Source organism: Amborella trichopoda, chromosome 13 (assembly GCF_054954075.1).
Source record: "Amborella trichopoda isolate Santa Cruz 75 chromosome 13, AtrichopodaSantaCruz75HAP2 v2.0, whole genome shotgun sequence".
Lineage (NCBI taxonomy): Eukaryota > Viridiplantae > Streptophyta > Magnoliopsida > Amborellales > Amborellaceae > Amborella > Amborella trichopoda.
The window spans coordinates 7,912,624-7,928,160 of record NC_142348.1 but is presented as its reverse complement, the minus strand read 5'-3'; the positions used below and the strand labels follow the sequence as shown (position 1 = coordinate 7,928,160).

Here is a 15,537-nt window from a genome sequence, read left to right as displayed (position 1 = left end):
TCTCGATAATATTTGAAGGTGCGATTTATTTTAATTGTTTAGAATCTCGGTTCTATACAAATTGCACCTATATATCATGGAACAGTGTAAGCCCAACGGCCCAGATTGAATCTGGATCGATCCAATGATCACAATTGGTACCATAATTTATTTCTGGTGTCGATCAAGTTGTAATTTTCCGACGAAGTTTGTGTTTAGGCTTCCCAAATAAAGATTGCCATCGAACTCTAGGGCAGAGGTGACAAACGTTATGACTTTTCCTGTTTGATCGTTGAATATATGGGAAATGCTTCCATCTGCCCCAACTTTTACAACAGATGCCCTCTTCTTGAGGTCCACAAACCAATCACATAGCCATGGGAATGTTGCAATGATGTGTTTGGCCACCTTAGATCGATGGATAGTATCTGTACCGTATGACCTCAGCTGAACAAGAAAAAACAGAGAAAAAATAAGAACAAGTTTGTTAGGGACTGTAAGACGTGAGATCAGGAGCTTTGTACCCGTTTTTTTGACCTACTAATTTTATAATTAGTGGTGGAAATAAATTTTAGAGCCATCGTGGGTTCGTATGATGAACTGTTTTTTGAATGAAATTTCAAAATAAGGCTGTACTTTTTTCATAAAGTCTAGGCCTTATAGAAGCAACATCTATTTCCTTTTTTTTTTTTTTTTTGAGGATCACAAGCGCCATGGAATTTTTGGCTCGCCATTTCATTGATTATCGGTTGCTTGTTCGGTAGAGCAGACCGAGTTGGGCCATTTTTTATTCTAAATTGTTGAGGAAACAAATAGCCGAGAAATTGATTTCTCCAAACTAGTCCTAAATATTTTGCAAGCAATATTGGGAAGTAATGGCCATATTTAACCATTGTGCAACCCCGGCTCATGACAAATTTTTATTTGTCATTCCTACTAAAAAAATTCAGGTAAATGATTACTCATACTAAAACCATGTAGTAATAAGAAGTAATTGTAGGTAGTTTCTAAATTCTAGTTGGACTTTGAGGGACAAAGGTAATTAATAAAGAAGCATCTATTTCAAAATGGTTTTTTATTCTTAGGCTTCTTTATTATAAATCATGACAGATTCAGTAATTTATAATATACAAGTATTAGAAATGGACTCAACCCTTAGTTGGTTAGGGTGATGGGTGCTACAACATGAAGTCTTGAGTTTCATGTCTACTATAAGTAGGATAACCCCTTTCTCACTTATATACCAAAAAAAGTTGACATACAAGTATTTCTTTTAGAGAGAATTAGCCTATTTATGGCTGGATGTCACCAATGATGCTTGAAGGAGAGTAGAGATTTGTAGGTTGCTCGAAAATAAGGTCCCAAAGTATGAGCCCTTACTCTGTATCCAACCCATAAGGTGAGACGAAAATGGTTAAACTGCATTTTTATTAATAATAACAACTTGTAATCAAAGCATTACTCATCACAATTACCATTATGGAACGTGTCAAGAATGTGTTGAGAACTGTTGAGTTAGAATAGTGTTTTTGATAGAAGCAATTTGTACAACTTGTTTTCTGATCAACAGGTCTTCCAAGCACTGCTATTGATTACAAGATATGAGAAGAGGTTTGAATAGGTAAATCAAGTGATTATTTTTTCCTTTGTACTTTTGAGTGCGACACATATTGTTAGATTTCAAAGGAGAAGAGATCTAAGCTAGATGCAACATCCAAAAAATGCATTTTTTTGGCTATGTAGATGGTAACAAGGAGTATAGATTGTGGAATCATACTTATTGTAAGATTATAGTTAGCTTAGATATTATTTTCAATGAAAATTCAGTGTAGAGAAAGAAAGGTGAGCCAGATACTAAAATTGTTGAGGTGAAATGCACCATAAGAACTAGCGAGATGGTGATCAGGACCAAGAGCCTGAAATTGTCCAAGAGATAGAAGAATATTTAGTTGCTATCAAATTAAGAAGACATGAAAACCTAGAAAGGCTACGGTAAAGCTTAATAACTATGTCTTGTCATATGCTTACCTATTAAAAAACAAGCCAATTTCTTATTGTCAGGCATATGAGGTTGACGCAGTCGGTCAATGGAGAGCATCCATGGAATAGAAGATGGAGGCCTTGTAGAAAAATAAAATATGGAACCGAGTTGAATTACCAGACGGGCGAAAGCAATTAGTTGCAGTTAGGTCTTTATAAAGAAGAAATGTTCTAATGATATTGCTAAAAGGTACAAAACTCGTTTGGTTGGGAAAACTTGTGCATGTGACTACTATTTGAGTTGTTTTAGCTATGGCGATTGTTCTTAATTTAGAGTTGGAATAATTATACGTGAAAACTACTTTCTTAGATGGTGACTTAAAGAATAAATTTTTATGACCTAACCTAAAGGTTTTATAGATGAAGATAAAGAGAATTTGGTTTGTTTGCTCAATAAATCATTGTATAGATTATAAAAGAATCCAAGGTGTTGGTATAAATCCATAGATATGAACATTGTGCTTATTTTTGCGGTTATTGTTATATAAACTTTAATATATTGTTTTTGTATGTTGATGAGATGATTGTTGTAAGGCCAAATAAAGAGAATGTTGCAACACGTAAGCTTCGTTGGCTAGGAATTTGAGAGGAAAGATTTGAGAGCGGTTAATCAAATTATAGGGTTGAGTGTATTTAGAGACTAGAAACAATAGAAGAATTTGGTTAATTTAGAAGTGTTATGGAGAAAAGATTCTGCTATGCTTCAATATGCATAATGCTAAACCTATTAATACCCTACCTTTTGTGCATATGAGGCTATATTTGAAACAATGTCCTAGCATTGAAGCATAGAATACATAGATGTCTCGAGTGTTGTATCCATTAATTGTAGGGAGCCTTAGTTTGTTATGGTCAGTACTTGGCATGATACAACATAAGCAGTGAGAGTTATGAGCACGTACATAGAAAATCTTGGCCATGATCACTAGACTACTGTGAAGAGAATCCTTAGTTATTAAAAGGGAATTTGTAATGCTAGTATTCATTTTAGTATGAAGGATTTGAGAATTGCAAGTTATGTTGTTGTAGATTTTGCAAGTGAATTAGATAAAAGAAGGTCTACTATCGGGTGTGTTTTTTATGTTTGAGTGGTGGTGCAATTAGTTAGTTATTGAGGTTGCAATTTGTGGTGCATGTCTTCTACAAAAGCTGAGTATATGTTACTTACTCATGCATCTAAAAAACCAATTTGACTAATCAAGTTGGTGAGTTTGGAGTTGTGAAAGAAGGGATACTGCTTCGTTGTGATAACTAGAGTACTTTGGTTTCAGTAAGTAATCCAACTTTGCATGATAGGACTAAGCATATTGATATTTAGTATTAATTTTGTCCATGGTGTGGTAGAAGATGAAATAAATTTACTATAGAAAATTTATACTGACGACAATCTAGTAAATACATTGTCTTTAAGCCCATTTAGTAAGAGGGAGTTCACTTGGAATAAAATTTCATAAGGTCTTGTGGTTATTTGATGATTAGTAAATAGCAGGCAAAGAATTCTTGTAGCAGCCTAGTCAGAATAGAAATAATGCCTTCAAGTGGGAGAATGTTAGTACATGACTCCTGTTTATTAGTTGTAAGGAACTTAATATTTTTAATTATCTAGTGATAGCCTTAGGCTTGAGAAGATCCTATTACATAAGAAAGGTAAATCTTTTTAGATTTGGTTAGTTATTGAGGTTGCAGTTTATGGTGTATGTCTCCTACAAAAGCCGAGTATATGTCACTTATGTATCTAAAGAGTCGATTTGGGTAATCAAGTTGGTGAGTTTTGAGTAATGAAATAAGGGATACTGCTTCATTGTGATAACTACAGTACTTTGATTTTAAAAAGGAATCCAACCTCGTATGATAGGACTAAGTATATTGATGTTCAATATCACTTTGTCGATGATAAAGTAGAAGATGAAAGAAGGGATACTGCTTCATTGTGATAATTACACTACTTTGATTTTAGCAAAGAATACAACTTTGTATGATGGGACTAAGTATATTGATGTTCAGTATCACTTTGTCTATATATAGTAAATGATGGAAAATTTTTATTGTAGACAATTCATATTGACGACAATCTAACAAATATGTTGACTAAGTCCATTTAGGAAGAAGAAGATTACTTGGAGTAGAATTTCTTTGAGTCTTGCAGTTACTTGATGATCAATAAATAATGGGCCGCAATTTCTCGTAGTAGACTAAGTCCGAATAGAAATAATGTCTTCAAGTGGGAGAGTTAGTACATGGCTACATGTTTCCTAGTTGTAAGGGACTTGATATGTTTCATTATCTTGCGATATCCATAGGCTTGGGAAGATCGTATTACATAAGAAAGGTGAATCCTTTTGGATTTAGAAACTCGTGATTTCTATAGGGGAGAAATAGAGACTTTTCTAACTTGTAATAAGTGGGAATGAGATAGTTATAGCTCATGTAGGTATATTCTTGTGTTCCAAACTGTGTAGAGAGAAAGAAATGGTACAAAGATAGAGAGAGAAAAGGGTAAGCTCTTGGGGCCTTGGGTTGGTCTTTTCGAATAAAAAAAAAAAGAAAAAAAAAGAAAAGAAGAAAACAAAAAGAAACAAAAAAAAGAGAGGCTTGTGAGAGAGTTTGAAAACTTTATATTCTCTACACCTACATGTCGTTTTTCTAATTAGTAGATAATAAATTTGTTGCTATGTGGATATAAGCGATTGTCGCACTATGTAAATCTTTGTGTTTCACTCTTTTAATTTTTTGGAGAGTTTTTTTTCCCTTTTGTTTTCCCAAACATTGGTTTTTACTCTTTACAGGGGTGTTGTTTCGTATTATTTGTTAACATAATGTAGCTTTTTAATATAACTATTGATAGTTCAATATATGCTCTTGATAAATTATTATATATTTTATGACACTGGCGGATGCATATTACACTTTTTTTGCGTTTAATGAAAATTTAGAAGAAAATATTTGTCAAGTAGGACCCAGAGTGCTATAAATCATCATATTCGTACGAGTGTTTTAAAAATTGGTGTGGTCCGTATAAGGTTGATGCTCTAAACATTTAAAATAAGGTGTATCTTCAAATAGTGCCGAAATATGTTGTTTTAGTGTTAGAAATTTTTATGATAACCTGAAAATTTATTTTCATTTTAATTATAAAATTTAAATATTAAAAAATAATGTAGATAGAGTAAATCTATAAATACTTAAAAAACTAGAAAATTGACGGCCTAGATAACTCATTATAAGATGCACTATTTCCAAGACTTAAAATTTATTTTTTCTCTTGTCCATAAATCTTGAGGTTTAGATGATCGAATTGCGGATTTTAAAAAACCGGGACAACATCTTCTTATGAATTTTTAAAAGGTGTCTTAATTTGATTGTTTAGAAACTCGCCCTTATATAAACTTTTTCCTTTAAAAATTGGAATTGAGTCGCTAGAGTCAAAATCATTGATCCCAATCCAAATTGGCAATCCCACTAAAATTATAAGAAAAAATAAACAAACTAAAAACAACATAAAAACGTTGGATTAAAAGAAAAGGTGCAGTTTGCGTACGGATGCATCTGTAGATCTAGAGGTAAAGTGTACTTCCAAATTTTATCATGGTATATAATTTTGATGTAAAATGTTCTTAGAATTATCTCAAAATCTATTTTTATTAAATTTTAAATTTAAAAAATGGTTAAAATCAAGTAGATCTATAAACATATGAAAATTTTGAAAACGGACGGTGTAGATAATATGTTGTAAAATGTACTATTTTTAAGACTTAAAATATTTTTATTTTTTATAGTCATACATTTTGATGTCGAGATGATCAATCAAAGGGTTTTTCAACATTAAAACTACCTTTTCTGATGGATTTTTGAGGGGCATCCGTATTTCTACATTATAAGGTAGCATCCTTATATAAACTTTTTCCTAAAAGAAAATGCTTGTTTGATTGAAAAACAATTTCACGACCTCGTCAAAAAAAGGATTTGATTTAAGTATTTTTTCGATTCAAGAAGTTTTTATCGAAAAAACATTTAATATTTGCTAATTGGAATATGGCCAAAATTTTGTTGAAATTAGTTGAAATTTAATTAAAAAATGAAACAATTCAAAATATGATTGATTCGAAAAACATTTTTAGGGCTGATTATTAGCATTTTGGCAAAACAATAACTTTCACCAATATTTTGGGCTGATTTTGACCCCATTTTGGGTAGATCTCCCAATTTTTGGGAAAAAATGGACATTTTGGCATCTATAAACACTTCAAAGTTTGCTTTGATTATAAGCTAGGTTGATTTCCTCCTGATTCAAAATTTCCGTCAAATTGTTAAAACATTCAGATACAATTCAAAAAATCTGATTCAAATGTTCGAATCAATTTTGCCTTACTCAAAATGCGATTTTTTAAATACGATAATTTTAAAATTACTTGAATCAAATTCATTGTGTCTAATTTGAAATGTTTGAATCAAAATGTCTAAATAATAAAATATGGTTTATAATGCTCTAGAAGGGCTTTTGTAAGGGAAAATTTTAGTTTAAGGGATCAAATTACCTTACAAAATCATATGAAAGTATCCTATTTCACATTATTTAACATTAAGGGTATACCTTTTTAAGTTTTATCTCACTGAGATACTTTTAAAATAGGGTGCGCTTTGTATAGACCTTCAAATAGTGTCGAGAAATATGGTTTCAATTATAAAAATCTCTTTGATAGCCTTAAAATATATTTTTATATCTAATTATAAAATTTAAAGCTTTACAAATAATGTAGATCGAGTAGATCTATGAAAACTTGAAAACCATTTTCTCATGTCCATACATCTTGAAGTCGAGATGATCAATTTTGGGATATTTGAACATCAAAACAACTTCCTAGTGAAATATTTGAAGTGCACCCTAATTTGATTGTTTGGAGCCTCGCACTTATATAAACTTTTTCCTTTAAAATATGCTTGCACTCATTGGGAGTGGGAACCTTGAATAACCATGGGTGAGGTTTGTATAAGGTACCCACCCTATACTATAGAAGCAAGGCACATCGCAAAATTTTACTAGGAGATGTAGTTCTAATGTTGAAAACTTTATTATAACTTGAAAATCTATATTCAAGAAATTTAAAATTTTAAAAATAGCACAGTTCGGACAGGTTTATAAGCACTTGAAAATCCAAGAAAATAGATGGTCCGGATGATTTGCTACCAGATAGACTATGTTTAAGACTTAATTTTTTTTTGGTTTATTTCAATACATCTCGAAGTCAAGATGATCAATTGGAAGGTTCTCGAACTTCTAAACGCTCTTTTCCCATTGGATTTTTGAGGTACACTTTAGTTTTATAGTATAAGGCTGCAACATTATATAAAGCTTTTCCTTTTGATAATTTGCCCTCATTTACCTAAAAAAAATGACGAATACCCATGGTTGTTTCGATTTAGCAACATGGAGCCAATGTTTACAGTGACAAATTGTGATATGTATTGCTGACCCTGAACAACCAGGGTATTATCATTATTTGGCGATTCATGTTGTTAACACTGAACAATTAAGGGTATTTTTGACATTTGTTTAAGGCTATTTAATTAGAGAAATTACCAAAATGTGCTTACTTTTTAGTGTTAAAAAAATCGTAATAAAGGCAATTTTGTCAATTTTTTATTATATATTTTTAAGAGCTAGTTGAGTGAATAGAACTTTAAAATAGCACTCCTAGTGTTAATATTTTTAAGAGCTAGTTGAGTGAATAGAACTTTAAAATAGCACTCCTAGTGTTAATCAGGTGGTTCGACACTTCGAATGATTTTGTAAGATAATTTGACCGCCCTTGATACTCTGTCTCTCTGGGTAACTTTGGAAATGACTTGTTCTATTTAGTGATCCAGACAATTCATGCAATTCATGTGAGCTCGGCCAGTTCCCTAGTCCGATAGTAAAAATGGATAGGAGGTGACCATTTTGATCCAATTCAACCGATTCCGAGTTGGATCAATGATTGTTAAACCAATAAAAGGAATTATATTCACTGAATTTATTGTATTGATAATATCATTCCCTCTGCAAATTATACTTCATAGATGTAATCAGTACTTGCCCAAGTTTTTTTACTCCATTTAATATTCATAATTCGCTACCTTATCTAATTTTCCTCTAGTTTTTCACCACCAATTTAGACCAAAACCAATTTAGCACAGTTTTTCGATTTGCCGATATATATTTGTTCATTGATCTTGTAACTATGTTCTCCACTTTAAGAAATGACAATATATATAAAGCGACGGTTTATTTTTAGTACAAGGAGGTCACAATCATTTTGTTCGTCAGATCTCAGATTAGGTGGTTAAGAGTGTGTCATTGACTAGAATCACAATTCAAAAAACAAAAATTTATCGAATTTTATAATATACCCCTATCCATCCAATTTGATATCTAATAGCTATCAACAATTGGGACCTCCTTATAATAAAGATAAATGATCTCATAGTATACAATCCCTTTAAAAAATTCATACCTCTAATAGTGCAATCCAAAAGGATCCATCTTCTGCCAGGTTGATGTTGTCAGGGCCTCCAGGTAAATTCTCAACGAAAACCTCGGTGGGTCTGTCTTCATTGAGCCAATGTTTGAGGCACCGGAATCTGACACACAAAAGGCCCTCCAGCTTAAATAATTTCATCATATTTTTTCGATTCCTTGTGGTAATAAAAAGTTCAATTGAAAATCTACTTATGCTATCTTTTGGAATTCAGCTCAAATGGGACATTGGCGGTAGTATTGACAAGCCCTATGATGAGTTCCCTTACTCTATTCTCACCAAAAGATAGGGGCCCAATTCCCACTGACTTATAACATTTTTTTAGAATGGCCTGAGGCCTTGACGGTAGTATTGCCAAGTCTCATGGTGAGGTATTTGACTCGATTCTTACCAAAGGGTAGGGACCCAAATCCTAATGACATATCACTTTTATAACCATTGTTTTATTTGTGTTCTTAGGAAAGGGGCTGGGGTCGTGGTGGTAGCATCCCCACACCCAGTTACCACATTCCCAATTAACACTCTCAAAATGTAACTCCCTAATCTATTAAAAAAATGGTTTGAAGCTTGTCTTCCCCATTGAATTACTAAAAAATAATAAATTCAAAAGACTGTGGTTCTAAGCATCAATATGGGTCTTGGTTGTTTTGAAATGATAAATATTTGGTGCGCGTGAAAGTACTTCCGTGACAGTATTCACATAAAAAAAACGTTTTCATGTGACCAAAAGGGTTTTTTTTGCTCACAACATATTTTTTAACACAAATTAGCATCCATTTGATTCTAAAAAAACTCCCATACCAAACTATGTGAAGGAGTTTTTTCACGTTACCGAACGTGCCCAGGGGCTCAAAGCTATTGCTTTGTTTCATTTCATTCCAACACACAATATTTGGACAATAATAACATCAAATCGTCAGTTATTTTATATATTTTTTTTAAAAAGAAGAGTATAATAATAATAATAATAATAACAATAGTAAAAAATATTATAAAATAATAACGGGAAAAATATGAATGTCTTTGATAGCTCGACTTTAAAAAAAAAAAAACTTTTTTATACCACAATTGACAAAATTGTGTGCTCATAATCATTTTTCCAATTTCCACCACATCACCTTAGCACGGCAATTTATCTATGTTGTGTATGAAGGAGAAAAAACATATAGACACGACTTTTGCTCTCAAATGGCAAGTCATATCTTAGATAAGACTTCCTTTTAGATAGGCTTTTGCCCTTAGAAATCTCTCAAGAATCAAATGATAGCCGGTGGAAATAAATAAACTGTTTCAGTTATTATCCAAACATATTTTCAACAAATAAACTGTTTCAGTTATTATCCAAACATATTTTCAATAAATAAACTACAGAGAAGAAACAACAATAAGAATAGTTAAACCATAGAAAATAAAAAATGAGAATAATTAAACCATAGATAATAAAAATTCTCATATAGTATATAAAAATAATTTGAACAAAATAAACTAGGGAGGAGAAATAAGAAAATTGAAAATAAGAAAATTGAAAACAACATTTAGAAATATTTCTATGCTATAAGTTAGATAAGAAAATCCTAATGTTGAAAATAGTTACATAACTTTTTTCTCAACACAAATGACATCCAAGGAATAGGGTTTGGGCTTAATTGGTTTGCAGTTGGCGTCTGCAATACTACATCCTAGATTCCATTCCTACTATTGAAATACCCCCAAGGTATCTGTGTCCAAAATCAATTAGAAAGCATTCAAAATTCAAATTAAAAAACAATAATATGAAATATTAAACATGAGTAGAATTAACGACAAATTTTTTAGAAAAAAGTATTTATTATTAGTTCATTTGAATTACTCATCTTAGTTAGTAAGTACTACTTGGATCCATCTATTTCTTATGGTAGATACATGTCCAATGGTTTGTAGATACTTAAAAAGTGTTGTCTAATGAGGCTGTTATTTTTACCCAAAAGTTATGAACTCCCCAAGCCATTAGATGTAAAATTGGACAACTTGATAATATTTTTGTGCACGAGGTCTAAGGATTATTTATTGAACTTTGGACTGCTTGATAATATTTGTGTGCACGAGGTCTAAGGATTATTTATTGAACTTCATGTACAGTCAATAGTAAACCCCTAGTTGCTTAATTTCACGTCTGACAAAAAGAAGTTAATCATGATATTTTTGTACCAAAGTTATGTTATTTTATAATAGAAGTTCGAGAAACTTTGATTCGATTCATCTTATTATCCGACTTTTAGAATACCAATTAGAGTTGATACAAGAACAACTTCAGTCCCATCCAACAAAACTTGAACTACATAATGAAGAAAAGAAACTCATAAGGGAGCTATCCAAAGTTTTCAGTAATGAAGCTTCTTTTTGACATCAAGAGTCAAGGAAAACCTGGATAACTCAAGGGGATTCTTGTACCAGGCAAAGATCGATAAGAGGTGCGTTAGTAAGAATCTCTTGCTAGTCCCTACAGGCACACATGCCACCGCGGTTAAGGTACAACGACTTGACTTGGGTGCCTCAGATATTGACTGCTAAAGCATAATGTTACATGACCTGCCGCTACGGGGCTAATTCCAAATCTGACCTGTCTACCCCGGGTAGGAGAAGCCCGTTGGATGGGTCGCGGACTTGACCTAACCTAACCCAGACCAGGAAGGGATTTCCTTAATCCGGGTCAGAGTATCAGACAATAATAAAAAGGATCCACTAGTTTCCACTACAACCTACTTGTCACCATACAACCTATTTCCATCTTATCTAAAACCCCCTATGAGTCTCAAATTTCTGAGGATGAAAACATGTTCCTTCAAAGAGATGTAACTACACAAGAAATTTTCTTAAACTTTCATGAAAAATGAAAAAAAGGGAAAATATAATTGTAAAACTGGGGAGCAGACTTACTTCCATGTTTCACAAACAATGAGAAAATCATTTCTTGGTGATAGAGCAATCCCATTTGCAAAAGCCAGATCTTTGAGCACGACTGATGTTTTTCCAGTGTGAGGGTCAAATTTCAAAACCCGGCCGTGAGGCTTCGCTTCAAGGACATCGAGAAACCATCTGTGTAGCTCAAATTTGGTACTTGCATCAGTGAAATACACCATCCCATCTGTGCTTTCCACTACGTCATCTGCAAACCTTATAATCAAGACAGGAGTCATATGTTTATGCTTTTTTGCATTTTTTGGTCATTTTCTATTTTGTTATTGGAATTTTTGTTTTGCTTAAATGAAGTTTATTTCTTCTCTTGGTCTTAATGTTTGTTTAGCTTTTCACATGATTCTTATATTCAGAGAATTTATTCTCCCTTATGATCATATAGCATTTTAATGTGTTTGAGTTTGTATGATTTCTCCTATTTTTAGTAGAAATGAATGGAAAAATCATAAAAAAGGCAATAATATTTGAGAAGAAGAGGTAAACCTGATCTTGGAACCATCCACTTCATCAGCAAGAAGGGTTACACCATCTTCTCCGGCCCTTAGCAATCCCTGTGGATCTCGAAAAAGAACATAATTATATAAAAGGAAAAAAGGTAAAATTGAAAAGGCAAAAAGAAAAATCCCAAAAAACTCAAAAGAAAAAAGGAAAATTAAAGTCCCAAAAAAGGTAAATGCTAGAAACAAGAGCAAATAAAAGGAACAACCAAATTCATTAATCACATGAAGGTGGCATAGACACCAGACAGACAACATTATGATCTTAACAACAGAGTAGAAACCAATGATTGATAATTTGAAGACAATTCAACCAATGCTGTAAATATATGGAAAATTTTCATATAAGGTTGCAACCTTAAATTGTAGAATTAAAGATGCACCTCAAAACTTTATTGAAAAAAGTTGTTTTAATATTGAAAAGTCCTCTAATTGATCATCTCGATATCAAGATATATTAATATGAAAAAAAAAAAAAATTTTAAGTCCTAGAAATAATGCATCTTGCAACACATTATCTAGACCGTCAATTATCAATATTTTTATATTCTTATAGATCTCCTTATTTTTAACCATTTTTGGAGTTTAAAATTTTATAATTAGAGATAAAAATAGATTTTCAAATATTCCTAAGAATTTTTGACACAAAAATTACATGTTATGATAAAATTTGGAGGTGCGCCTTAATTCGATTGTTTAAGGTTGCAACCTTATAGAAACCATACCAATAGAAAAAAAAGGATCTCCACAATATATATAAAAAACACACATATGCTTTCGGAAAGGGGTTGGGTCGTGGTAGCACCCCCGCACCCTATTCACCACATTGTGGTTTCCATTCCTGCCACTAACACCTTCAAAAGACTAATTCCTAATCTACTTGATAAAATGGATAGGGCCTGTCTTCCCCATTGAATTACCAAAAAAAACACACACATATGCATAGACATACTCGCACTCCCCCTCTCTCTCTCTCTAATTGAGCACTGCATCTCTCTCTCTCTCGTTATGTGTTTAGAGACCTAGAGCAGTTCGGTCTCGAAAGGAAGTGAATGGACAATACTACTATGCTATTTAGCGTGAGTCGACAATGATGTCATAGATTATTGTCACTCTTACATTTTTAGAAGCTTGTCTGCGACTTTCCAACAAAATCAGATTGATGTTAGTCCATAACTAATATATGACATTATTATTCGTTGGCTCACGGCAACCATTCAATCAAAGATCAAACCGATGTATGTCTCTCACATTAGGAATCAGGCTTGGGCTTTATTGGTTAGCAACTAACAATGTTATATTTCAAGTGTGATTCTTATCATTAAACTACCGAAAAAAAAAAAAAAAAAAATCCAACATGATAAATTATGTGCTTGTAAAATTCTCACTCTTCTCTCTTTCTCTCTACTTTTACCTTCTCGGCATCACAAACAAGGAGATGGCCATCTTTAGAGATGGTGAGTCCTAACAAGCCTTTGCCCCCAACAAATTTCCAATTTTCCCAAGACTCATTGCTATTATTATTAAAATGCATCCGCTTAATCCAACCGTCCCTGCTCGTTGTGTACATTACATTATTCTTCTTGTCCACTGCCATGTCTTCTGGCCCTTCTACCGATCCTTCTCCAACCTTAGTAATTGCCTGTCAAGAAAAAGAAAACTCAAGGAAGAAAATATGACAAATACGAAAGAGATGGAATAAAGATGAGAGAGAGGTGTTACAGGGGTAGCAACGGATCGGGTCGGATCCGGCCCCAAAACCAGACCCAAAGTTATCAGACCTAAACCTGGACCTCGACCATACCATATATATATATATATATGGTTTGTACATAACTGAGGCTCTAAACAATGGAAGTAAGGGGCACCCTCAAATACTGTGGACAGATGTTTTAATATTGAAAATATTTGTGATGGCCAGAAAATTTATTTCCATTTCTAATTATAAAATTTATAACTTCATAAATAGTATAGATCGAACAGATCTACAACGTTTAAAAATCCTGAAAATTAATCGTCTAAAAATTAATTGCAAGATGTATTATTTTCAAAACTTGAAATTATTTTTTCTTTATCCATGCATGTTGAGGTCGATATGATAAATTTGAATGTTTTTGAGCATCAAAACATCATCTTACAGTGAAGTTTTTGAGGTGTGACTTTATTTGATTGTTTAGAGCCTCACCCATATACAAACTTTTACTTATTTAAATATTATAACTAAAAAGTTTGATTGTTTAGGCATCACCCTTATACAAATCTTTTTTCATTTAAATATTATAATTAAAAGGAAAATATATAGTTATTATATTCATTTAAATACTATTAAAATATTATACATAAAACATTATTTAAATAATATCAAGTCGTTTCCGAGAAGGTCTAGATAGACCTGGACCCAAGCCCAAATAATGTTCAGGTCTAATATTTGGATCCGAACGCTACCCATCAGGTCCAGTTGTTGGACCAATACCTGGACCCGGGTTGGGTCCTATATATATAATAGTGAGAGAGAGAGAGAGATATTGGTGATTGGGTTCTCTCACAGCTCTATGATATGTACACCTGCCAATCTTTCTCTCTTACACTAATAATAAGATGATTCATTTCCATAATTCACCTGAAGACGATTGTTGTTGGCTGAAGTTGCAAGAAGAGGTGGGAATAGCAGGAGATGAGGTGAGATGGGAGAGAAAACAATAATTTGAAATGCAATTGAGAGAATAATCACTAAAACAACACCTCCCAAACCCATCTCTTCTCTCCCAAGTTTCCACAAAAGAAGCTTAGGATTAAGAGTTCTTAAGGACTGAGCTGCACCATCCCTCTCTCTTCTTCACTCTGCTGCACCATCCCTCTCTCTTCTTCACTCTTACTTTCTCTCTCTCAACCAAGTCCCCGAGTGTCTTCAAGGCCAATAACTAGATGTGCATCAGCAAATGTACGGTGGAGATAAGAGTATTCTCAGTAAAAGAGTTGTAAGGACTCGGGTCGAATCGTGTGGTCATAAAGGCATGGGACCAAGAGGTCCGTGGCGTTTTGTGTTTATTGCTTGCGTCAATCTAGATCCCCTTTGATCATCACACACAAATTTCAAATTTCAACATTTAGGTTCTGTTCGGTATATGGATTTTAAGGCATTGATTTCTAATATTTTGGATATTCTCCTTATCCATCGTTTCGATTGTTTAATGACTAGAGCACTTAAAATCAAAAAAATCAAAATTATAGAAATATGATCTATTTTTTCATGATTTCATTTCCGCACAAAAACTTGTTTTTTAGCATTTCCAAGGCCCATGGATTTCATTCATTAGCTCCTTTGACCCAAAACATTGGGAATATTTGGTATGTATGAAAATTTATAGAGAGAAAGTACTTTAAGTTTTTAAAGAGCAACATCTCATATTTTTTAGGGAAAACAATTATCTCAAACTTTAACTTTTAGAGAGAGAATGTATGTTAAATTTTTAGAGAGAAAAAGTATCATTTTTTTAGAGAGATGTACTATTTCAAAAATTTAGAGAGAGAAACTATATCAAATTTTAAAT

At 32.7% G+C, this 15,537-nt stretch overlaps 1 protein-coding gene and 1 long non-coding RNA gene across 2 annotated transcripts; both read right to left on the bottom strand.

Annotated features, from left to right (window-relative positions):
* On the bottom strand, positions 1-14,878 carry LOC18432545 (protein STRICTOSIDINE SYNTHASE-LIKE 4-like). The gene is made up of 6 exons (XM_088857101.1): positions 14,607-14,878; positions 13,401-13,628; positions 11,973-12,040; positions 11,451-11,687; positions 8,511-8,637; positions 1-426 (listed from the first exon to the last, which is right to left on the bottom strand). The coding sequence occupies exons 1-6, from the start codon at positions 14,739-14,741 to the stop codon at positions 148-150; spliced, it is 1,074 nt and encodes a 357-aa protein (XP_088713227.1). The 5' UTR covers positions 14,742-14,878; the 3' UTR covers positions 1-147.
* Positions 1,693-2,099, bottom strand: LOC110007109 (uncharacterized). Its single transcript, XR_002280650.2, has 2 exons — positions 2,008-2,099; positions 1,693-1,895 (listed from the first exon to the last, which is right to left on the bottom strand). It is a non-coding gene; the product is annotated as an uncharacterized LOC110007109 (long non-coding RNA).
* Positions 14,879-15,537: the final 659 nt, after the last annotated feature.